This window comes from Colias eurytheme, chromosome 9 (assembly GCF_061535395.1).
Source record: "Colias eurytheme isolate Ceu_HAF_F1 chromosome 9, ilColEury1 Martin Lab GWU primary, whole genome shotgun sequence".
NCBI lineage: Eukaryota > Metazoa > Arthropoda > Insecta > Lepidoptera > Pieridae > Colias > Colias eurytheme.
The window spans coordinates 2,530,570-2,555,466 of NC_142988.1; the positions used below are offsets into that span (position 1 = coordinate 2,530,570).

Here is a 24,897-nt window from a genome sequence, read left to right on the forward strand (position 1 = left end):
TTACGTTTTCTCTCCATAAGAAGTAATAGCTAGAGAGCTAGCGCAAAGCTACCTGTATGTATTTGACCAGACCTGGATTTTTGTGTGTTGATTCCCCTATACCTACTATACATGAGATGAGGAGTCACTAAGCCCAGAGTGGTGGACGGGGCGCGCGCTCGGGTAAGACAGGTGGAAATTTTTGGCGAACTTTGAAACCATTTGACCACGTCTGCCATTTTGATATTTGAAAATAGATTATTATTACTATCGGAAAATAACAATGGCAGACCATTATCACGCGGATAACATTCTGGCAGACACTTATGAAAGTGCTGAAAAAAATACAATTTTGAAAGTATTTGACCAGATCTGCCATTCATATATTTTATTTATTAGGGTCTTAAAAACTTATTTTCGAAACGGCAGACATTTTCATTGCGTACAGACTTCAGCAGACAACAAAACTTTACAGACTTCAGCAGTCAACAAGACTTAGCTTCTACATGGTCAGATGTATATATGTATTACGTTCCCTGACCTTACATCAATGATTTACTTAATTAATGTTTTTATGGTCATTTACATTTAATTTTGAAAACTATGGAATAAAATTTATAAATTTGATGATACAAAACTAAATATACATTTGTAAAGAATCTCAAATATAAAGTTGTGTTGCAAATAACAAATCATCATTTAAATATTTAGTTTATTTCTTTATTTAAGAAACAATTAACAATTACAAAACAACATAAAATAAAACCGGCCAAGTGCGAGTCGGGCTCGCGCACAAAGGGTTCCGTAGCAGCAAATATAATAAATTACAGTTAAATCAACCTATCTCAAAAACTATAAGAGATACTTTGATCAAACCAAAAACGGTTGAAAGAGTTAATTAGCATGCATCACCTCTATTTTTTTTAGAATTTTATACCCCGTAGTTATAAAAATAGAGGGGGGGGGACATACTTTTTACGACTTTGAGAGCTCCCAACCAACAAATCGTTGCTCTATAGAAGGGATAAGAACGTTTCAGAGGTGCTAACTGGTAGTTCTATAAGGGTGATAAGAACGTTGTATAAACCCCAAAGTGGCGCATTTATAAAGCCATTTGATGGTATTGTGTTGCTGTAGCAGCAACTCAGATGCCAATTGGACCTATAGAAGAGTACATTTATAGAATCGCGATGCTGTTATAGAGCGAAGTAGTGATATAAAAGGAACCGCGATGCTGTTACAGCGCGAAGTTGTGTTTAAAGAGTAACCGCAAATCTTTTGTAGCACGAAGTTGCGATGTACAAGTCACTGCGACGCTATAATTATAATACAAAATGGTAAATCGTGTACCAATTGATAATACGAGTAAATGACTATAGGAACCATCATCGTGGTGTCGAGTATTAATTTTTGTTACACTGTTAATTATGTTAGATACATAAACTGACTTGTGAATGAAATTTTACTGATAGATTATATGCATAATTACGCTGTTTTTTTCATGCCCCCCTCGAATTATTGAGTTTTAAGTAATTAAAAAACTAATTTTACAACAAATTGCTGTATAGGATGCCAAATAGCAACTCCGTGGCTATTATACGTCCGCAAACGAACGTAGTTTTGACAACTGTCATGCCATATACTGGATTAAATTAGCAGGGTTCCCTGATGTAAATAGAAAACCCATAACATGTTTTATTTTGTATTTTCTAGTGTAAATTCCGATTTTTAGATTCCGATCCCGTATAGTGTCAAGCGAAACACTAGTGTCTGAATGGTCTGCTTCTGAATTATCACAAACCACATGATGGCTGTTAACTTGGTTTTGTTCATAGGATGTAACAGATTGTACGGAATCATTGTCCGTATTCGAAGCCTCACCTTGAATTTGTCTGGTGTCAATCGTTACTGAAGCTGCGATTTTTTTAAATTCATTCAATCCATGATTATTAAATAGAACCCTTCATTTATTTACGAGACGGTGCTGACAATATGGCAGGTTTTTGTTGTTTTAAAGTGAAAGAAACTCTCTTATAGGCCGTATATCTCTCGTAAGTGTCGCATTTTACTACATTAATACGCCGTTTTTGTTACATAACAGAGTTATTAACTCGTTTATACAGTAAATCAGTCCTATAACTCTAACCACTCAGCTATTAAACCACTGCGTTATAATGGGCAGAAAAACACTAATATAATTCAATTAGGTTACAAAGAAGTGATATAAAACTCGGATATATCACCTAATTGCTGTATTATGGAGTTTCAGCAACCATGAAGATTCACAGTGCTATAATAGTAATAAGGAAAACCATTACAACACTAAATTGTCCTATTGTAGATTTTTTTACGCCTCTATAGGCATGGGACTATAAAGGTTACCCTAGAATCGTTTATTGCACTAATTTGCTGTAAAAAAGAGACCACCAGCGCTGTTATGTGATAATATCGTCCTGTTATTGCTGTACCAAAATCTGGATAAGAGCTGCTCTATAAACGCCGTATAAAATAGTGATATAAACGTTTACATCACCTTGTTATGGGACAAATTTGCTGTGTATGATTATAGAGCAAAATCATCTCATTAAACGCTATTATACAACAAGCTTGTCACCGCGACACTGTTATACGTCATTTAAAAAGCTTTTTAGTGATGTAAGTTATTGTTATAGGACATCTTTGCTGGTTGGGCTGATATCTCAAAAACCGTTCACTTTAAGAAAAATGTTTTTTAGAAAACTTTATATCATTTTAAAAGACCTTTCCATTGATACCCCACACGGGTATGTACATCGAAAAAAAAAATTTCATCCCTCAGTTACATGTATGGGGGGCCCCACCCCCAATTCTTTTTTTTACTATTTAGTGTCATATTTTTGTAGCGGTTCATACAACACATATTCCCATCAAATTTCATCACTGTAGTACTTATAGTTTCCGAGTAAATCGGCTGTGACAGACGGACAGACGGACAGACGGACAGACGGACATGACGAAACTATAAGGGTTCCGTTTTTGCCATTTTGGCTACGGAACCCTAAAAACACGCATGCATTTATTGAAATGTTCATTCATCATCACTATCGTATGGCGTTGTGTGACTCGTCTTCATAATCCATTGAATCGGATTCTGTAAAAGTAAAACGTAAATTATATAATAAAAGAAATGAGTCATTATAAACTTACCTAGTAAGGCAATGCCTTTGATGTCGCACGATGCCGCCGCGCCGCCAGTGTAGGTACTTCTGCTGCTACATGAAAATATGCTAGGGTTGCAACAAATGGGAAATAAAACAATTGTGATTATTACTATTATGATGTAATCATTTATTCATATTATGTACATTCAAAACAATTGCTATTATTAAATCTGATGTAATTATTTTTTCATAAATATATAATTATTATTAATTACATAATATATTGCACTGTGAAATATTTACGTATCACTTTATTTTTGATGTTCTTAATTGTCTTTTATAAAATTTAAGTGACGCATTCGCATTGGGATCAACAATCCGATAAGAAAAGAATGGAGACAACATATACATAGCTTTGATTTCAATTCTACAGATACAAAATATACAATCTATCTAAAATGATACAACGGATGTTTCCTGCGTTTTCTCGTCAAAATACCGAAACAACGTAATTATTGTATAGTAGTTGGGCGTGAAAGTAAAAAAACAAATGAAAAGTGTTTTCCATATGATTATTTATTAAATTTACGCGATTAAGAATAATTTCAACGATACAATTTAGTAACCGAGAATTCAGAGGATTAAAGAAAATACCTGCCTGATCATTTTATCAAACTCTAAAAGAATTATGGTTATTTCGCATCACTCGGTTTATTAGTTTGGTAATAATTATTAAAGGTAGTTACAACCCTAGCCATTGAGTCGAACGGTAGGCAACACAATATCGACTTTGTGCGGGTACATATGGTACATTTCTTCTTGCTGTGAAGCGTAATTATTATTATTAAGATTTTTTAGGCTATTTTGAATCAGCTGTTCTAATTTAATTCTAGAAATTTATTAAAACGTGATTTTTTTAAAAGTATATTATGAGTTTATAAATACCTCAACCAATAGTTATTGTGTCCTATCCTCATTTCTTTATATCTTGGTAGTTAACTAAAGTGTTAAATTTACATAACCTCAACAACAACATTTACACTGCCACTGCACTAAAACTAAACTAACTAGCTCTCTAGCTATAAGAACCATCCTCGTACTTCAAGGGATATAATAAAAAAAGAATTATCGAAATCGGTTCAGCCGTTCTCGAGTTATGCGCTTACCAACACATTTTGCGATTCATTTTTATATATAAGACTAGCGGTCCGCCCCGGCTTCGCCCGTGGTACATGTTTACGTTTTCTCTACATAAGAACCATCCTCGTACTTCAAGGAATATAATAAAAAAAGAATTATCGAAATCGGTTCAGCCGTTCTCGAGTTATGCGCTTACCAACACATTTTGCGATTCATTTATATATATATACTAGCGGTCCGCCCCGGCTTCGCCCGTGGTACATAATATTTACGTTTTCTCTACATAAAAACCATCCTCGTACTTCAAGGAATATAATAAAAAAAGGATGATCGAAATCGGTTCAGCCGTTCTCGAGTTATGCGCTTACCAACACATTTTGCGATTCATTTTTATATATAAGAAGATAAGATTATGTGAAAATAACCAGGAAGGTGAAAAACATATTTACGAAAACATAGTAACATAATATGGCTGTCGCTACAATAATTATATTTCAATTTTATCTTTTTATACCTAGTAGAACTGGCCGACGAATAAAAAAAATCGTATTAGAATAAATACAATAAATTACGGAACAAAAAAAGGATTGTAACTGAATTAGGTATGTTTGTTTCTGGGCGCACCGTTTTCGACGACGCGACGCGCGACGTAAGCGTATAGGTATAGGTACCTACTTTGCTAAAACAAACTAATAAAATTGTGTGTCTGTCTGAAAATTCGGAAAAGCATATTTTGCAAGTTTGTAATTACTTTGATAGTTTACCGATTTATTAATTGTATAATATATAATTTGCAATGTGGTGAAATTTCATAAAAATCACGGGCCAATTTTTTGTTTTGAATCCCACCGAAAATATAATTGCGTTATTAGAATAATTAATTACTATACCTACCCACGATCAATTATTACAATATAGTCTCAAATGCATACTAGAGAAATATTGCAATTTGATTCAATTAAAATGCATAGCATACAAAAATAAATTCACAACACAAGAAATTCCGCGCGCAAATCATAGCGCGTGTCAATGAAATCAAGAATGTTTTATATCAAGCCGACGCGGACGACGACGCGACGCCGAACAAAAGTACCTACGACGGACGACCACGCTTCGAGTTGCCAAACAACATGAGTAATAAATTGTTTACAAAAAAAACAAGTTTTCCATTTTTCTGTATGAGTAGACAGAACTTCAAAACGCCACCTGCTACGGTTTATATTATGAACGATTGTTATAAAAATAAAAGTTATATTTGTTGGTGTAAACTATTTTATTGATCAATAATTTTGGAATTTAAAATTGTCAACATTGATTACAATAAAACGCAGTTTTATTTTATTACACTATTGTTTTTTTTATCAAAACATGTATTTGAAGTACCATATAATATTATGCTGATCCAAGCATTTTCACTCAAAACTTATATCACTAATGATTTGTAAAAGTAAATTATTTCAATATACATTTCATAACCAACATGTAAGAATAATTATTATTATTCCTATTTCCTACCTACAACAACAAACCTAAAACACTATTTACTATGGGAAAATAACCAGGAAGGTGAAAAACATATTATTATTTACGATTTCGACGCACTCGACTTTTAGTAAAATATAGTAGGTAAACATAATATTATGGTTTTGATTTTTGCTACTAGTATAAGAAAACTGCGTGTTCAAACTACTTGTTTGTCTGTCTGAAAATTCTGAAGTACTTTGGTAGTTTACCGATTTATAATAATATTGTATATATCGTTGTTTAAAAAATATTCAAACACAATAAAATATGATATATATGTACTGATTTATCACTGGTTTCAGTGATGAACTGATGAGTCAATTATAGCCACTATACTTTCGTCATACGTGTGTATGATTGATGTGATTTGCAACGTGGTGATATTTCAGAAAAATCACTGGTCAAATTGTCCCACCGAAAATATAACTGCGTTATAAGAATAACTATACCTACGATAAATTATACATAATACAATATAGTCTCAAATGCATACTAGTGAAATATTTTATTTGAATCAATAAAATAAAAAAATAAATAAAAAATAATAATAATACAAAAATAAATTCACAACACAAGAAAATCCGCGCGCAAATCATAGCGCGTGACAATGAAATCAAGAACTTTCGAGCCGACGCGGACGACGAAGGAGCCTAACAAAAGTACCTACAATCATAGGCGGCTCGTGACAAAATTGTATGGCCGTGTTCACTTGAAATAAAACAACGAAAATAGGTACCTACAATAGCGTTAGCAGTACAAAAAAAATGAGCACCACATTATAAATGTCTATTTATACACTAAAAATTATAGAGTATTTCAAAACGAATTCAATTATTATTTAGCAATAATTAGAAAATCCCCGAATTTGCATTCGTGATCGTATTCATAGTGTTTGTCTACACTAATATTATAAAGAGGAAAACTTTGTTTGTTTGTTTGATTGTAATGAATAGGCTCATAAACTACTGGACATTTTACCAATGTTTGCAAGTTTGTGATTACTTTGATAGTTTACCGATTTATAATAATTGTATACTTATATCATTGTTTAAAAATATTCAAACACAATATGATATAGGTACTGATTTATCACTGGTTTCAGTGATGAACTGATGAGTCAATGTTAGCCACAATACTAATCACTTTCGTCATACATGTGTATGAACTATGATTGATGTGATTTGCAATGTGGTGAAATTTCATAAAAATCACGGGCCAATTTTTTGTTTTGAATCCCACCGAAAATACATATATTACTAATTGCGTTATTAGAATAATAGCTGTGTTTTACCTGAAAATAAAACACATATTAAATACTTACCTATATTTGAAGCTTACTTCATTGAGAAGGTACCTAGCTTTTTCCGCCTATTTTTCCCTCTCTTTCCGTTGTATGTATGCTATCTCTCTCGCACACCTCTCCACCAGGTGGCGGGGCGCACGATAATGTCGGGCGCTGGATGTTTTTCATTGAGTCGAAATCCACAACAGGTGGACGTTAAGTGTAAGCTTCAAATATAGGTAAGTATTTAATATGTGTTTTATTTTCAGGTAAAACACAGCTATTAAACACTTGACCGTAATTTGAAGCTTACTTCATTGAGACCTGTTTGTTACCCACCTGGTGTACAATATATGGACGCCAATGTGAATTTGAATACATAAGTAATTACTTATTTCTTTATTTGAAAGAGTAAGGTGTGCAGATAGCATACCTACCAATAAATCACACAAATTTTTATATTATATAATATATTAACAATCCCAGATGAAAAGTTAATCAAATAAGAACCAAAAAGTTAATCATAATGATTAAAAGTATTAGAACTTATGAGATTGGTTCAAGCGTACCTTAGTTAACCTTTTGGGCTTGAAAAGTTAAAGTTACTACAATTTTCACTATCTTTAGCGTAAATCTGCGAAAGCGCCAGTAACGACTTTCAATTACGCATTTAGATGTTACTTACAAAATGAAGCAACAGCTGATCCCGACGAGGCAAAAATACCTCAAACTCAAACCTTTATTTATTCAATTAGAACTCTGTAGAAGCACAATTGAATCATCTTAACATAGAATTACCAACTGTCTCAACTCACACAGTTTTAACCTAACCTGCTACAAGCGGACAAGAAGAGAACTTGGTCCTTACTTTTGGGGTCAAAAATAAATTTAAAAGGTCACCCCTTGAATAAGGCAATAAAATATCAAAACAGGTAAACGGTTTTAATTATAATACAGATTTTTAACATCCAACCAAACCGTGCGCTATTAATGTTTAGAGCCAACGCCACCAATCATAATCTAAACATGGCTAGTACTTTCAGGACAATGCATGAATTATTTATTTAAAACTGATAGGTCATAAACTCTGTACTGGAAACAAATATACTGAACTTAAGAGACTAAAATGATAAGGAGCTTATCTGTGTCCCAAAACTGCAATTACTACAGCCAAGTACGTTACTTTTAATCAATTCGGTTTTAAGATATAATTATGATTTACATCAGAACTTATATACCGAAAGCCTCGGGACTACATAACGTGACTTATCTTCTTATTCTTATACTTATATAAAAATGAATCGCAAAATGTGTTGGTAAGCGCATAACTCGAGAACGGCTGAACCGATTTCGATAATTCTTTTTATATTCCTTGAAGTACGAGGATGGTTTTTATGTAGAGAAAACGTAAGTACCACGAGCGAAGCCGGGGCGGACCGCTAGTTTATAATAATAGTGTTTGTGCACAACACTAGGCAGTCAACAGCTATATGAACGTCAGATAGGAAAAGAGCCAAATTTATCCAGTCAGTAACAAAGGATTTTAACTATAGTTACTTTATTCTAATTCAACCAACTACTACTAGCTACTCCGTATGTCTTTTGGATAGACGGAGGCAAATAGGATTTTTATTCCAACTATATCATTTGATATTTTGAAAATGTACTCCACATTTTCATACCGTCAGAGTCATTTTGCAGATTATAGTGGTGCAGCACTGAACACTGTCTATTAGGTGGCTGATGCTGCTGACCGGGCCTTCAGTTCCGCTTTCCAGAATACCTTCACCCTTCTAGGTGTTACTACTACTGAAATAGCGGTACTCTATCGCGTCGTTCAGGTCTCTAACTGACTAGGATTTCTCATATTATCGTAACAACCCTTGCTCGTTCTAACGAGGATAAATTATCGCCAAGGAATACTGCTGCAGGATAATGGCAAGAGAGATTATAAGCTTAACTATGCATTATTATGTTAAGGAATATGGTGGGTTTTGAATACTATCGTCGTCTGAAAGTATCTCCTTTCGATTAACTGCATTAAGGATGCAGATCTGATCCCATCTTTGTTCCGTAGGAATGCTACGACAGTCTAAACGTTACACTGAACAAAGAAAATTGCCCTGAATATAGTCGGTTGTTCCAACATCCGTAATATGGCTAGCCTAAGGTTAGTTATCCCTTGATTGTAACTGCTACCAATGGAGGCATTGCTCTTGTGTTGTCCACAGTTGTGCGAGTGCAAAAATGAAGAACTGAGCTCGTGGGGAGCTATGTCGAATGAATCTGTGTTAAGATTATGACAGTATAGGACAGTTAGCTGTGGATGCGAAGACAGGACATTACTTTATTCATCCGTAAACACGCGAGGCAGCCACGGACAGCGATATAGCAAGAACTAAACTAGCAAAGTTTAGTTCGCTTACCAGACTTTGTCATGTTTTAAATGCAGTATATCCTCTGAATAGCATTGCATTTATGACTATTGGTAAACTTAATTCACCCGTAAACACGAGAAGCAGGCACGGATAGCGATATAGCAAGAACTAAACCAGCAAAGTTTAGTTCGCTTACCAGACTTATATTTTAAAAGCCGTATAGCCTGTACATTTCATTTATTGCCCCCCCCCCCTCAAAGCAAAGAAATGAGAAGTCATTTGGCAGAGCTTTCTCGTTAAGGGTAGGGGTTCCAAGTAATATCTAATAATAAGAGGCTTTTGTTTGGAAAGATTGACTTTCCGTTATTTATCCTCTATCCTATGTAACTCAACAGTCAGTATTCTCAGCATTCGTTGAGTACTTAAACGTTTTACGTTAATAGTTGTATATAACTTTATTATACAATATAATAATCCTGGTGGGATGACAAAAAAAAACTTGTCTAACAAACGATTATCCTAATCCCTCAGCGATTTATTGTTTGAGCCCTGAAGAAAAATCTCATGGGTGCAATAATGAGGTCAAATGGGTTGAAAAACGAGTCAAATAAATTGCCTACAAGACCGGGCAACTAAAATAGGCCTATGAGAGGTCAACTATACGTAATCAATCGTCATTTGTTACATTCAATCGCTTTGCGAATAAAAAATCTCTTCCGATGTTTGTATATGAAAATTGGTCGGCTAGTGCCATTTAATTACGATACCAAACATACCGTTGACACAAGGCTTGGTGACAATCCTCGAAACCACCGCCACAAATCATCTGCGAGATGATATTTGATCCGACTCGCCTTCCTTTGTTGCGATTAGGCTTTGCATTGGTAAATACAATTTGTTCATTTCCAATTTCCATAATTGGTAAACCAATGGTGGTTTCCTGATTCCTGAAGCGTAAACTTTTAGGATACGAAGTATCAATTTCATGCGCCCATTATTTGACGTATCTAACCTTTATTGTATTTATTAGGTCATTTACTATACTGCCCACTGTGAAGTAGATTTCAAAACCTTTTTCTACCTACCTTAGAAGAGTGAAGATCCGATACGGTCATATCCAAAACTTCTTTCGTGGGTCCTCGTTGACAAAAGCAAATATCTATGATCATTTTAATGATCAATCCTTTGTATATTTGCACCAATCGCCATTAAAGCCCCGCGAGGGCTGATATATATTTGCACCATTTCCCCGTGGGGACGGTTGTTATCAAAGCCCCACGAAGGCTGATATATATTTGCACCATGTCTCCGTGAGGTACTGTTGTAATCAAAGCCCCGCGAGGGCTGATATATATTTGCACCATTTCTCCATGAGGGACGGCTGTAATCAAAGCCCCGCGAGGGCTGATATATATTCGCACCATCTTTTCCGTGAGGGACGATTGTAATCAAAGCCCCGCGAGGGCCGATATATATTTGCACCATTTCCCTGCGAGCGACAGCTGCGCGAGGGATGTTTGTAACTAGAAATAAGTAGGGCCTGCCAAAAAATGCTTAAGAGACACCCTGCGAGGGTGAATTTGACCTGGCTAACCCCTGCGAGGAGTAGTGGCCACATTCATGTATTCTGCTTCGAGCAAGAATACACCTTAGTGCTAATATAAAAATAGCAGTAAATAATCATTTAAATAATATAGCAATTAACAAGGTCCTTTAACTTATTTTCCAATGTTAGCGACATTTAATAAATTCATAATTCAAATCAATTCACTAAATTTTAAAATGAACTTCGATTCATATTTATTTTTGTTCATGCAATCGATGTAACATTTAGTTGCTTTATATCCGTTAACATTCCTTACGAACGCAACCATACCGTCGTAGGACGTTATATTTAATTGCACAAAATAATCTCCACTCACCCGCAATTTTGTACTTTTTGTCAAGGTGTACAAGTTTATAATATTATTCTAAAACGTTAGAAGTGAATTGTAAATCATTTGAAATAAGTGTATCTAAATCGAATTTATATTAAGATATCTCGATAATTATTATACGATAACCCTTTCAGCACAAGTTCAGTAAACCAAAGAATTTAATTGTAAAATTTTTGGTACTTACTCGTTTCAACAAAAAAGTTGCATCATTTGAACATAGGAAACGTAATTTTCAATCAAATTAGCCGTGTGTAATATGTCTATTTTCACATAAAAACGGATCAGAATAATACTCATAAAAGGACACGTATAGACTACGGGGATAGTTTTGAATGTGTGGAACATTCATGGTACGTATCTACTATACATGAGCGAATTCCATCATTATTCCGGTAACTCCCGTACGATTTATAAAATAATATCACAACATGTTCTGACATGTCGTGACTTCTTGGAGCTGACTCATCTCGTTCGATAATTTTTAGTAATAAACTATGATAGGAATTCCGAACCGTTCCTAGCGATAACGACAATGTAATAAAGTCGTAGCAATGGATTGTATGCCTGTAAAGCTTTGAGTTGGCTCATATCCATACTAAGTATTAATTGTAATTTTTCCACGAAAAATTCACTTGTACCCTTGTAATAAAAACACATTATTAAAAATGAAATAAAATATTAAAAATATCTATATACAAGAGAGGGTATTTGATATATCTAGTAATATCAAATAATCACAAAAGTAATATTAACGATTCGAGTAAAGCCGAACGGTAACACCGTTAAAATAGCTTTACTCACAGTATTAAAAATTCAAATATTAATTAGTACATACTACATATTGCATAATGAAATATTTCAAAAGAAAAGTTACTATTTCAAGTAAAATGTAACGGTTGTATCGTTAATTTTAAATATCTTTATTCATGCTATTAAGTATTTAAGCGTATTCAAAAATAAACTATTGCTGAAGGATTCATTAAAAACCTCAGCATTTTAAATAAAGTCCAACGATTATACCGTTGACTTTAAAGATTTTTACTCATTTTTAAGTAAAATATTATTAGAATAGATGTAAAAATAACTCACTGTACCGATCCGACGGGATACACTTTTTAACACTTTTAGCACTTGCTTTAAGCAATACTTAATACTTAATAGCACCAAGGTTGTAGTCTTGTAGACAACCTTCTCGCGGCGGAAGCTAGACGCCAATGAAAAACATCCAGCGCCCGACATTATCGTGCGCCCCGCCACCTGGTGGAGAGGTGTGCGAGAGAGATAGCATACATACAACGGAAAGAGAGGGAAAAATAGGCGGAAAAAGCTAGGTACCTTCTCAATGAAGTAAGCTTCAAATTACGGTCAAGTGTTTAATTAATTACTATACCCACGATCAATTATTACAATTTACAATATAGTCTCAAATGCATACTAGAGAAACATTGCAATTTGAATCAATTAAAATGCATAGCATACAAAAATAAATTCACAACACAAGAAATTCCGCGCGCAAATCATAGCGCGTGTCAATGAAATCAAGAATGTAATTTTATATCAAGCCGACGAGCGACGACGCCGAACTAAAGTACCTACAGTACCATTTACCTTCAGTGTACAATACAGTTTACAGACCTACGACGGACGAACAATAATGAGTAATAAATAAAAAAAAACATAGTTTCTAAGGTCATTAGTTTTATTTTATTTTATTGTTATTTTCTTTGAACGATTGGAAATGAAATTACTCAATTTTTACACAGAACTTTGATTTATTAGAATTATGCTCATTATGCATAAGATAACGAACGCGAATGCACGACATCTAGCGCGTCAATGTCTAAACATCGCCTTTCGTTTAGACATTGACGCGCTAGATCTGTAATAAGTATATAGTCTATGCGCTAGATGTCGTGCTTTATGTCGTGTTTCGCTTGGCAAAAGTCACGCACACTACTGTAGAAGTGTCAAATTTTTCCGGTATTTTACTGTTGTTTTTCTAAGTAAATATTGTAAATTATTGATTAAAAAGGTCGAACGCGCACACATTTCATTATAGAGAAGTGATAAAATGATTAGTTTTAAAGAAATAGTGTCTGTGTTAAGTGTTTAGAGGTAATCAAAAATGTATGGAGGGACGGTCGGAACATCAACCTTAACAGAGAAAGGGCTATAATAAACAGAAAGGTTACCCAATCCTTCGCACGCCTCGAAAACTTCTGCATAATCCGTTTGCGGTTCTAAATTTGCATGTGTTTTTAATATTTTCCCGTACACATCGTCGTTCACTGAGTAATGCGCTCTTGACATTTTCACTTAGGAAAAAACGTGTAACGTTCACTTATTATCATATAGCTGTTGTATGTAAACAAATGTATCGCGCGGGCCGTATTAACGGATATAACCTTTAACAAAAAACGCGAGTGACTCTCATATAGCCTAATGCGGTACTGATTCACCACCTTCGAGCGCGGACCGCAAAAATCGCTTAGAACACATTGTTCACATAACCGCGACACCTCGTACTCAAAATCGCTTAAATTAATCCAACTGTTAGACGGTAATGCGATTTTGTTGTCTGATTTGCGGACTTTCTACAGTTCGGAGAAGTCTTCAAGGTATAGGTAACTAAAGGAATATAAAGGATAATTACAGGAAAACCTTCTTGTTCTAAGTTTTTTTTTCTTTTACGATACTGGCTGACAAAACGTTCTATTTTTAAAGTACATACAAAAAAAAAAAGAAATTGAAAGCGCTTAAATCGCTCTATAGCGCTAGTCCATGAATGGACGCGCTGACGCCGCTTTGATAATGAGGAGGCGTCATCGGATGACGCTTGCCTCGCGGAATTCGTCTTGTGCATATAGGCGCACTTTTTTTCTATTTACAATGCAAGTGATATTTTTAATACAATGTAAAATATAATTAACTGAACTTAATATTGAATTTTTCAAAAATTGTTAGTATCTTTATAAGCTAAACATTGTTGGGACCGTGAATCTTAATTTGACGCCAGATGCAGTTTTTATACACAAATCACATTTAGGCATAAATAAAATAGGCTATGTAAAGACGAAAACCTGAAAGTATGGTAGTTTATCAGTAAAGGGTGCCAAAATGCAGAGATCGTCGAGTAGAAGAGGGGTCGTTTCGCTCGCTGATATTTTTTTAGGGAATTTCCTATAGCTTAATGACACTTTGAAAGCAGTCATAAATTGGCCCTTCACTTCACAACAAGAGCATAGTGATAGCATAAGTGGAAGGTAGAAATTAAGCTTAGTTTCGTTGCTATTCAGGAAAAATGCCCCTGCTGGTATTTCATGAGCAGAATATCTCATCGTATAATTTGCGCTCTAATATGATGCTGATTTGATGTTCTCAAACAACTACAAAAAATATTCTAAGGGTGCTTTTTCAATTTTCATACGAAAGAACTATGCGGGGCTGATGATTATCAAAAATATGATGGAAAAAAAAGAATACGAAAATACGTCATAAATTTAGTTATAAATAATTAGATTTGTGAGAGTTTTTATTCCAAGGGTTTTTGGTCAGCGAAAATTCAGCTATTCGCGCCTTAGGTGAGGGTCGAGGGGTGAGGGGGTCCGCGTTTAGTATGGAATCAACGTCCTCGAAACTAAAAATCGTAAGCGCCATTCACATTTTTATCAAAAAGTGAATGAAAATATTTAGTATTTTCTAAATCTAAAACAGTCACGAAATCGAGAAGGTAAATACGTTGAAATGAGCATTTATACCTATGATATTTTAGAGGTAACTTCAGGATTTTTTTTATCGAACAAATTTTTTCCAATCGTGTTTTGGAAACAGCCATCACACATACGTTCTGTAATACATATTAGAAATTTCAGTGCGAAAAAACTTCGATATTTTCAATTATAACTCATAGATAACCTTGATAACAGTCCATTTTGCCGTTTTCACCTAATAAGGGCTCTTAAATAATTTTATTAAAAGAACTTGGAATTATTATTTTTATTAATTTTAACGAGGAAGCTAAAATAACTCAGCAACATATTACAGCAACCGTTAATTAAATGTAGGTAGGTACTTTGTGTACAGACTGTACGGGTAGTGCAGTCGATATTAACTTGGGAGTGGAGGTGTACCTATAGGTACCATTACTGCAACCACAACCCATCCGGGATAATAATTAATAACTAATACCACACCCTAAACATAAGTTTTTCATAACTGTTAAGCTATTGCATAGCTTCTATCGCGGGCCTTGAGCGCGGGGACCGAATCCAGAAATTTAGTAACGAAAAACCTCACGCTCCCCACTCCGACGGGCGCGGAGGTGTGGCTTGAAGGCATAGCATGCAATAGCTTTACCGCGGCAGTCCCCGAGTGGCACACGTCTTTTTTTTATACAACTTATTTATTTTTGTAATATTTTAAAGAAACAATATTCGACCTCAACATTTTTTCAATACAGTAACTATTTCTTATGGAGATCTTTATTGGAAAAACATTCAAAAAATTTAGTTGATAAACACATTCAGCGTCGTCAGGGAAGGGCGAGGGCTTCTACCCTAACATTACTATGATAAATCCTTACTATTCTTGCAAATATGTATAATGAATGCGAAAATGTGTTTGTTTGTTTGTATTTCTTGCACTACGGAAGCTACATAATAAAAGGAGTATTTCTTACAGCAGTAAAGCCGAGGGGGAAAATTTAGTAAATGCGAAAGTAAGTTTGTTTATTCGTTTGTGTCTTTTTGTATCTAAAGATAGGCCAGAGAGATAGGTAAAGGCTAATTTTTACCGCGGTAAAACGTCTTATACCCACGAGAATATTTACCTATAGGAGCGAAAAACAAGTGAAGTACATAAATACATTGTAAATTGTAAATATTCCTAAATTATATCGCGGTAGCAAAACATTCAAGCGTGCATACGGAACCGCAAGGTTATCTGCAAATTGACACTGCCTTCATCAAGAAATGTTTAAATATAAATTGTAATGCTTCTAATTTTAGACAATGATCGCGCCTTTAATTTTATCTATTATTTGCTTTGTGCCATGTAGCATACAACAATACGAGGTTCATTATGAAATAATAACGTTTTTGCAAGGCGTGATCATGAATGAGCACATTCGTAAGTTAATTTAAATGCATAGTATCAAGTGAGATGAGATGACTACAATAGATTGTTATCTATCCTCGGCAAGTCAACTTATAACGTCTTTATGTATTGTTGTTGTCACTTGAATATTGTAAGAAATTGTATTTAATCATACTGCAGCTAAATCTGGTAAAATACATTAAGATGTTCATAAAATCTTAAGTAATCGAGAAAGTGATTAAGAAACCGAACTCATAAGTTGGTATTGAGCGAAGTTTGTTTACAGCGACTCCCGAAACGCTCCAACAACGAATCTGATATAGCACAAGGTCGTTCAATAAAAGCATGTGAATCATTCGCACGTCACTCCCGTTCTACTCACCTAGATATGAGCTGAAGTCGTTGAAGTACTTCCTCCATTCGTTCGGGCTCAGCTCTGGGGGGTAGGAGGGTCCCCTTTCGGCACTGTACTTCCGCTCGAGCACGGGGGAGAACGAGACCGACTTGGGGGAAGCGGAACGCGTACGCACAGAAGCCATCCCTCAGAGGTGGACTATATAAGACGCAACGAGGTGAATACGTCGACAGTCGTATATCGACTGCGGCTGAGGATTGACTGGTTATTTCGGTCTGCGACTCTATGGGTTATCGGCGAGCGATGCCGGATGATAGTGCGGTCACACTGCTGAGCTGGCGACGATACGTATGCTATTCCCGTCAGGTTGTTGCTTTTCGACGCTCTATTTCATAACACTGTCAACTCGCATCATCAACCTGTCCACGTTGATTTCATCAATGGAAATCAGGTCAAAACTAAATGCGAAATTATCGTCCCAAAATCGTATCACGTATGCATTAGCGCATTTCATTGATTTTTGTTTCACCTACGAATTAAAAAGTACTTCTTCGTGGCAAAACGTAAGTTGTAGTTCAGTTGTAAAACTGATAATTAAATAGACCAAATCTCTATCTAGCTAGACTTCTTTCATTTCAAAAACAAAAGCATCGTTAATTAATACCCTGTACAAGCAAATAGTACAGACAAGCCGGACAATAGAGTGCTAATTAAAACGATTTCCTGTTTACACGTGAATACCTGCGTACACAACGTTACATAAGCTATGGAATACATAATAGCGTTGGCTCTACGCTAACGTCGTCTGTGGGCGGGCGTCGCCCTACGACCAAACATCACATGGTCTTGGCAAACGTAATTAACCTGTTTCTAGTGAAGCGAGTATATATTTTAGTTATGTTTTATTTAAACATACAACACGTGTCTCATTATGTTGCTAATTTCCTATTGTTGGACAAAACAATAGAACTATACGTTTTAATGAATTTTTACAAAGGCGGATTTGCTTTTCGTGGGTTTTAAGGTTCTTATAAGTTATTAATTATTATTCAAAGAATAATCTTTAAAGTTTTTCAAAATGTTGGACAAGATCACTCAAAAACAATAACTAAAGGTGAAAAACTGGCGATATATTTAAACTTTGAATCAAGTAACAAAATAATCTTAAGAAAATGCCTTAGCAACACTTATACTTTTTTATTTTATTTTTATACACATCTCTACGTCGTTCTACTTGTCTATAAAATAACCCTAATATTAATATCATTATCGCGATTTTAAAAGGCCATATTACAATTAAATCAGCTTTTTATGGCAGACATTATGTCGTAGGTGCCCTAGAGTGGGAGGAATAAATCAAGGCCACTCATGTACAAGCGATTATGTGTATTGTATAATATTGACCGTGAGGAAGTTATGTAAAAGTTAATAGAAAAATATTTAAAATATTATAATATGAAATTAAAAAGGTTGCTACGGCTTATGTGTATAATATGAGCTAGTACCTGTGGCACAGTTTAAAGTTATCACAGCTACGCAAGTTCTTCTTATACTTTCTTTGAGTAAGTAATTTGCACATTAAAGTGATGAATGTGTTAAATCTGAATGTCTACATAAAAAAAGAAATGAATAAAAATCATGAAAGTTCATGGTAGAAACCAAACTTGTAAGTGAGTTTTCAGTAGAACTTAATTTCTGCTTAGCTAAAGAAATAGTTTATCATCTGATAGACAACTGCTTCAGTTTCTTTATAAAAAAGAACTAAGTATGTAGGTAGGTATATCGATAAACTGGAGTCTAGACTATTTATTAAATTACAATAAATTAGTTTATCGGTTGAGCTTAAACTGATTACACTCCATTTTGTCGTCAAGGGTAAGTCGGAGGTTTAAAATCTTTAGCTCATAACCTCGATAATATGACAAAAATAAACATCAATTAGATAAATAAATAAATAAATAAAGGTAAGAATTTACAGTTATATTATACACTAGCTTTCCACCCGCAGCTTCGCCCGCGCAGTCAAAGAAAAACCCGCATAGTTCCCGTTCCCGTGGGATTTCCGGTGTAAAACCTATCCTATTTCCCGGGATAAAAAGTAGCCTATGTCCTTTCTCGGATATCAAAATATCTCTATACCAAATTTCATGCAAATTGGTTCAGTAGTTAAGGCGTGATTGAGTAACAGACAAACAGACAGAGTTACTTTCGCATTTATAATATTAGTAAGGATAGTAAGGATTACATATTAATAGAGTAAATGCATATGTTATTACTGTCACAGAACGACATGTATAACATAAGAAACAAATAATTGTACAAGTATATAATTGCTCGCGTTATTAAGGCCAAACAAAGATAATTCTTACGTATATCACATGGAAAATAATTACATATATGTACTTATAATATAGCTGTTTGTTTTGCTATCTCACTCGTGTCACAAGTACAATTATGTGTGCAAGTGTGCACTTACATTGGTCTCCTAACCGCATTCCCACTGATTCTAATACTCTCTTTAATGTATCTACTATTTGTATTATTTTCTAATGCTTATAAATAATTACTATAAGTATATGATATTATATTACTATTGTAGTTCTCGTGAGAACAAAGGGCATAACATACTAGCATACTGCAAATCGAATACTATCCTGATACTTGTAAATTATTACTATAAGTATATGCTATTGAATTTCTCGTGAGAACAAAGGGTATATATAGCATACTGCAAATCGAATACTATCCAAAACCGTGTGCCAATTTTAATTATTGGTGAACAGACTTGACATGCATCTTTTTTAGTCTTATGCAGAGTAAGATTATCGTTTAATTTTAATTTTTAATATTATGATTTTTATAAGTGCAAGACATTATGAGCCAGACATATAAGAACGTATTTTTACTTTCCTCAACATAAATCACTACGTAATTTTTAGTCACTTTAGGAAGCTAGTTGTAATTTGTAAACTATTTTAGCAAGTTGAGCTGTTTAAAAATATTATCGCAACATTAAACAGCCATGAATTAGGTATGTACATATACATATGAATAAAACATTAATCTGTCAATGTATATAGATAATCGGTACATGTTAAAATTTCGCACCATAGCGAGAAGGCCGTTGCAGACATACCGGTAGTATTCAATATGTATGAGTAATATAGTCAATGAACATGACAAATTGTGTACAATTTTAGTTAAACATTAGTACTACATATAATGTAAACAAATGTACATGTGACGACATATCGTAGAAAAAGCTCAGTATATTATATGCAATATTATATTGAACTAGCCGCCCAGTCTGATCAACAAAACATAGCCTTTTTTTTAATGAGCAATAGGAAGAGGTTTAGCCACAATCCCACCTGATGGGAAGCGGCGATGTGGCCTACTTGGTTGCACGTCTGCCTAGAAGGAGCCTATTCACCCTAGCTTTGAAGAGGTCCAAGTTGTGTTGTCTATATTTCGTCCTCAATAATAATAATTAGTGCAAAGATCATTTAAAATCGGTCGAGTACTTTTGGAGCCTATTCAATACAAACTAACCAAAAAAAACTACCAACAAATATTTGATCCTCTTTATAATATGGGAACTATATTTTCTATCACCAAAATTTATATTTGTCATCAAGTTGTATCACCAAATAAATAGATCTATCACCACGAAATATTTTCGTTCTCAGATAAACAAAAATTGTTCCCAGGTATGAATTATCAAATTAATGTTAATATATGTGTAAAATAAGAGATCGATAACCAATAAAATTATATTGCATTACATGAATATAAACTTCGTTCTTATAATAACAGTTTTGTTACTTATATAATAGCTCTGTGCTCAGAATGGTAGATCTGTCACCAAATAAATCGATTAACGATCCCTGACTGCGACTCCTTTTTATTTGATATTTTGTCACCAATACAGTAGTAACATTTTATTTCGTTCAGATATTAAATTAATAGTATTCGTTACCAATTTAATACATCAATTTATAATTTTAAAGAAAAAATGATCAAAGGGGCGGAGACAAATTGGCGCACTTTAAAAATTGATTATTTTAACTTTAATTAAGTGTTTTATCTACAATTATGCTAGCCATAAGCCAGCTATTAAACCAGAGCTGATTATTCAGTGGTTATTATTTTTAAGAATAAATATTGATTATTTTGACTTTGTTTTATTTACTACTCTGCTAAAAATTTTATTTAAATATAATTTATACTACCAGTGGAAATTTAGAACCTTGGGAGTCTAGTTAAAGTAGTTAAGTAGCAGAATCTTTTGGTTGAAACGATGATGACAACCCTAATTTTTTATTTGAACTTAATGCAATTTTCTAGTAACATAATATGATTTATTGGTGATCTCTTTAAATTAGTTTGCTTAAATACTTATTAGGACACACCTATTATAATACATACAAAATCATTTATTTGGTACTAGACCTTATATCTCAGGATTTTAGGTGATTTATTGTGGAACTGATTTTGCATTGTTTGGTGACTACATTTTGGTGACAGATCTACTATTTTGAGGACAAACCCTATTATTTAAGAAACACAAAACTAATTAAATTGGTGATAGCTTAAATGATACCCTTATAATATTAGTGTAGACTGTTGCGTGTAGATTTAGGTATTGTAACGTTGTTATTAACTTGTTAATTGAGAGACTAGATAGAAACAATATACGATTGAATGTTACATTGATATTGTATTACTGTTAAACTATGGTTTTGTGACTATGTAATGTAAATGATATGAGCAGCATTTATTACGACAATAATTGTTGTCTGTACATTTTATACAACTAAATCTTGACACGATTGTACTTACCTAGCTATGCTTATTATACTTTATTACAATAAAAAAACATCTACACAGATTTATTAGCAACGTTTATTAGTCATTATTAAAGTGTAATAAAGTTTCATAATGAACGAAACTTAATTTTATTTGGCAAATTAACGCAGGCCATTTCGCTTTTATCTCCAAATTATGACGGGCTCGTATCATATTATACATACGTACAATCGTAAATTTTGGTAATAAGTTTTTCACAGACAATATAATATTTATATCGATTATGAATTACCGTCAGATACTTAATACAAAAGGCCAAACGCTCTATAAATCTTGCCACTTCAAAACACAACAGGCTCACGTAAATCCCCTTTGCATGTAAAAATTTGACCTCTTTTCCCTACAAGTGTTGAAAGTTAAAGCGAATGCCAACACTTCTCTTGGTATTTACGCTACGTCCTAATTTTGTTTACAACCGCGTAATCGAGGCGTCCCGTGGCGCCAAGCAGATTCAATGCCTTTTTATTATCTGTCGACATTTGAGGGAACAACGTCAAACGTTGCTTACATAAAGACCCAATGAAGCAATCAAAACACTCAAATCTCAAAGTAAAAAACTAACACCAATGTTCCTATAAAAAGCCTCCTAGACGGGAATAGGTCAAGAGGGTTGGCAATGTGGACCAACAAGGTTTCAACTGATCGCGTAATATTTTTTCCGAGCAACATTTCGCGAGCTTTTCACTCGTTCCAAATACAATTTCCACAAAAGGACGTATCCAGCTCGCAGTGTGGCCACGCTAACGAACACAAATTGCCCAATTCGTTTCACATCTATCACACCGGCCGTTGCCAATCGTTTCAAGTTGACCGCGACAACACTCACATTCGATACACTTCATTCTATTTCCGACTCGAAATTCAAAATTATGTTTTATCTACGAACGTACTGGCACTTTCGAACGTGAACACATTTTGGCGCGAAATTTGAGTTGCCACTTACGAGCGCGATAAAGTAAGAACGCAATGCATACAAAGTAGGCAGTGTATACAAAGCTTTAAATTATTCTCGTGAGGTAATTAAAATGTCCAAAAGACACAACGCGCGGAGACGTTACCGAATGGCTGTCGAGGCTGCAACTGACGAGGCTCGGACGCTGAATCTAGGCGCACCATTCTGTGGGTCGCCGTGATCTCCGATACATTGTGGCAGCTAATGGGGCCGTGTGGGCGATAATCGTATCGGCAACTAGTAAGTCCCGGGAAGGTCATAGACTAGCGGATCTCGGAGCAGTTCTGCGAAGGCCGGGAATGGCAATACGGGACGCGGCCGGTGCCTGTGTTGATACCGTTTCGTTTCCTATTTGCAATGGGAAAAAATCTCTATACTGATGAAAGAAACAGAAAAGCATTAGCATTATTTTAACGATCACACACATCGCAAACGGTCTTTACTGTATAACATTGAAATATTTCAAAAATAAAGAATTATCATAAGTGTAAGTTACTTTATGCTATACTAGCTATCCGCCAATACCATCCTCTTGAATCACTCTATCTTTTAAAAAATCCGCATCAAAATCCGTTGCGTACCTAGTTTTAAAGGTTTAAGCATACATGGGGACATAGGGACAGAAATGGCGACTTTGTTTTATACTACGTAATGATAATCTAACAATGCTCGACATAAATGCCTATATTCCATAAGAGATTATAAAGGGCTTATCCAAAATGCGAAACAAAGGCCTCAAATGACAATGACGAAAACTAAAGCGTAGCGAATCGTGGTCACTGCCGCTCCCTGGCCAACAGAGCGTTAAGACAAATGGTACCTATTAAATAGCATACGACATTCGTAATTATATACTCTGTGGAATTCAAACACGAGTCCATTGTGACCGCACATGATCATTTTAAATAATATAATTGCTTGATCGATATCTCAAGACCAAGAGCAATCATAAATATAAGTTACTAGCGGTCCGCCCCGGCTTCGCCCGTGGTACATATTTACCCTTTTTTCTACATAAGAACCATCCTCGTACTTCAAGGAATATAATAAAAAAAGAATTATCGAAATCGGTTCAGCCGTTCTCAAGTTATGCGCTTACCAACACATTTTGGGATTCATTTTTATATTATAGATATGAACATAATTATAAAAAAAAAATGAAAATATCGGACTGATATCACTATTCCATAGATGTATTACTTACATAATAAACTTTTCGATGCTATTAAAAATAAAAATTTGAAAAATATTTGGCATGGGATATTTCAGATATTTTCACAATACGGAATTCTGCAACTCTGCATGAAATGAAGGTATACGTCCGTTTCTTCCTAACATATTTATACTGTCCCAAATTTAATCGGAAAAGCGTAGGTATCATGGTGTACTAATTATAGCATTTAATTAAAACAAGGTTAACATAGTGATTGGTGGGTAACGACAAAATGTAATTAATAGATGCGAAGACTAAAACCGTGGGCGACTCCATTTTTGGTAAGCTTCGCGTTTGAACAAAAATATTGCCGCCATCATCATTAAGAACATTGACCTATCACAAAACATATAATATGGAGAAATAAATCAGATCAAAAAAGCTTGATAAATATACTCAATGCGCATACAGGATGTAATCTATATACAATATAATAAAGCTTGTTTGAACGCGCTAATCTCGGGAACTACTGGTCCGATTTGAAAAATTCTTTCGGTGTTAGGTAGCCCATTTATCGAGGAAATGAAATTATGTATGCTTAGTGCTTTCTTAAGATTGAATAAAAGCTTTCGGTTAAAGAAAGTCTTGTATTTTTTTCCATAAGTGTGAAAAAATTAAAATTATTAATATGGACATGTTTTAGTGGATCAGTTAAAACGCTATAAAATGTTACATTTACAAATAAACTAACAGAATATTATCACCTTTATATAAGCCATAAGGTATCATCATTAAAAAGCACTATAAACTTGTAGAGCAGAGACGCGCATAAAATTAATGAACGTTATGGTTAAAACTAGGGATGTAACGATACCGATACCGATACCGATATATCGGCCGATATAATCGGCAAGCCGATATATCGGTATCGCCGATTATAAAACAACCGATACCGATATCAAACAATTCAAAAAACCGCGCCCAATGAACGATGCGAAAGGCCGCCCGCGCGTGCGCACTTTGTTTTTTGAAAAAACTACCAATAGTAAACTTTAATTAGGAACTGATTGTATGTGTATAACTTAACTTTAACT

General features: G+C 34.4%; 1 protein-coding gene across 7 annotated transcripts in view; it reads right to left on the minus strand.

Annotated features, from left to right (window-relative positions):
- Window positions 1-24,897, minus strand: part of Pax (paxillin) — an 80,471-nt gene that overhangs the window by 28,162 nt on the left and 27,412 nt on the right. For 2 of the 7 annotated variants that reach the window (XM_090105235.1, XM_090105241.1), the window contains exon 1: window positions 16,857-17,358. The exons of 2 other annotated variants lie outside the window; for them this stretch is intronic. In XM_090105235.1, the coding sequence (XP_089961361.1) occupies window positions 16,857-17,013 (157 nt within the window). In that variant the 5' untranslated portion in view covers window positions 17,014-17,358. Of the gene's footprint in view, window positions 1-13,572; window positions 13,698-16,856; window positions 17,359-22,524; window positions 22,544-22,641; window positions 22,772-24,897 lie in introns of those variants that run through there. 3 more of the 7 variants (XM_090105237.1, XM_090105236.1, XM_090105238.1) reach the window with 3 other exon arrangements.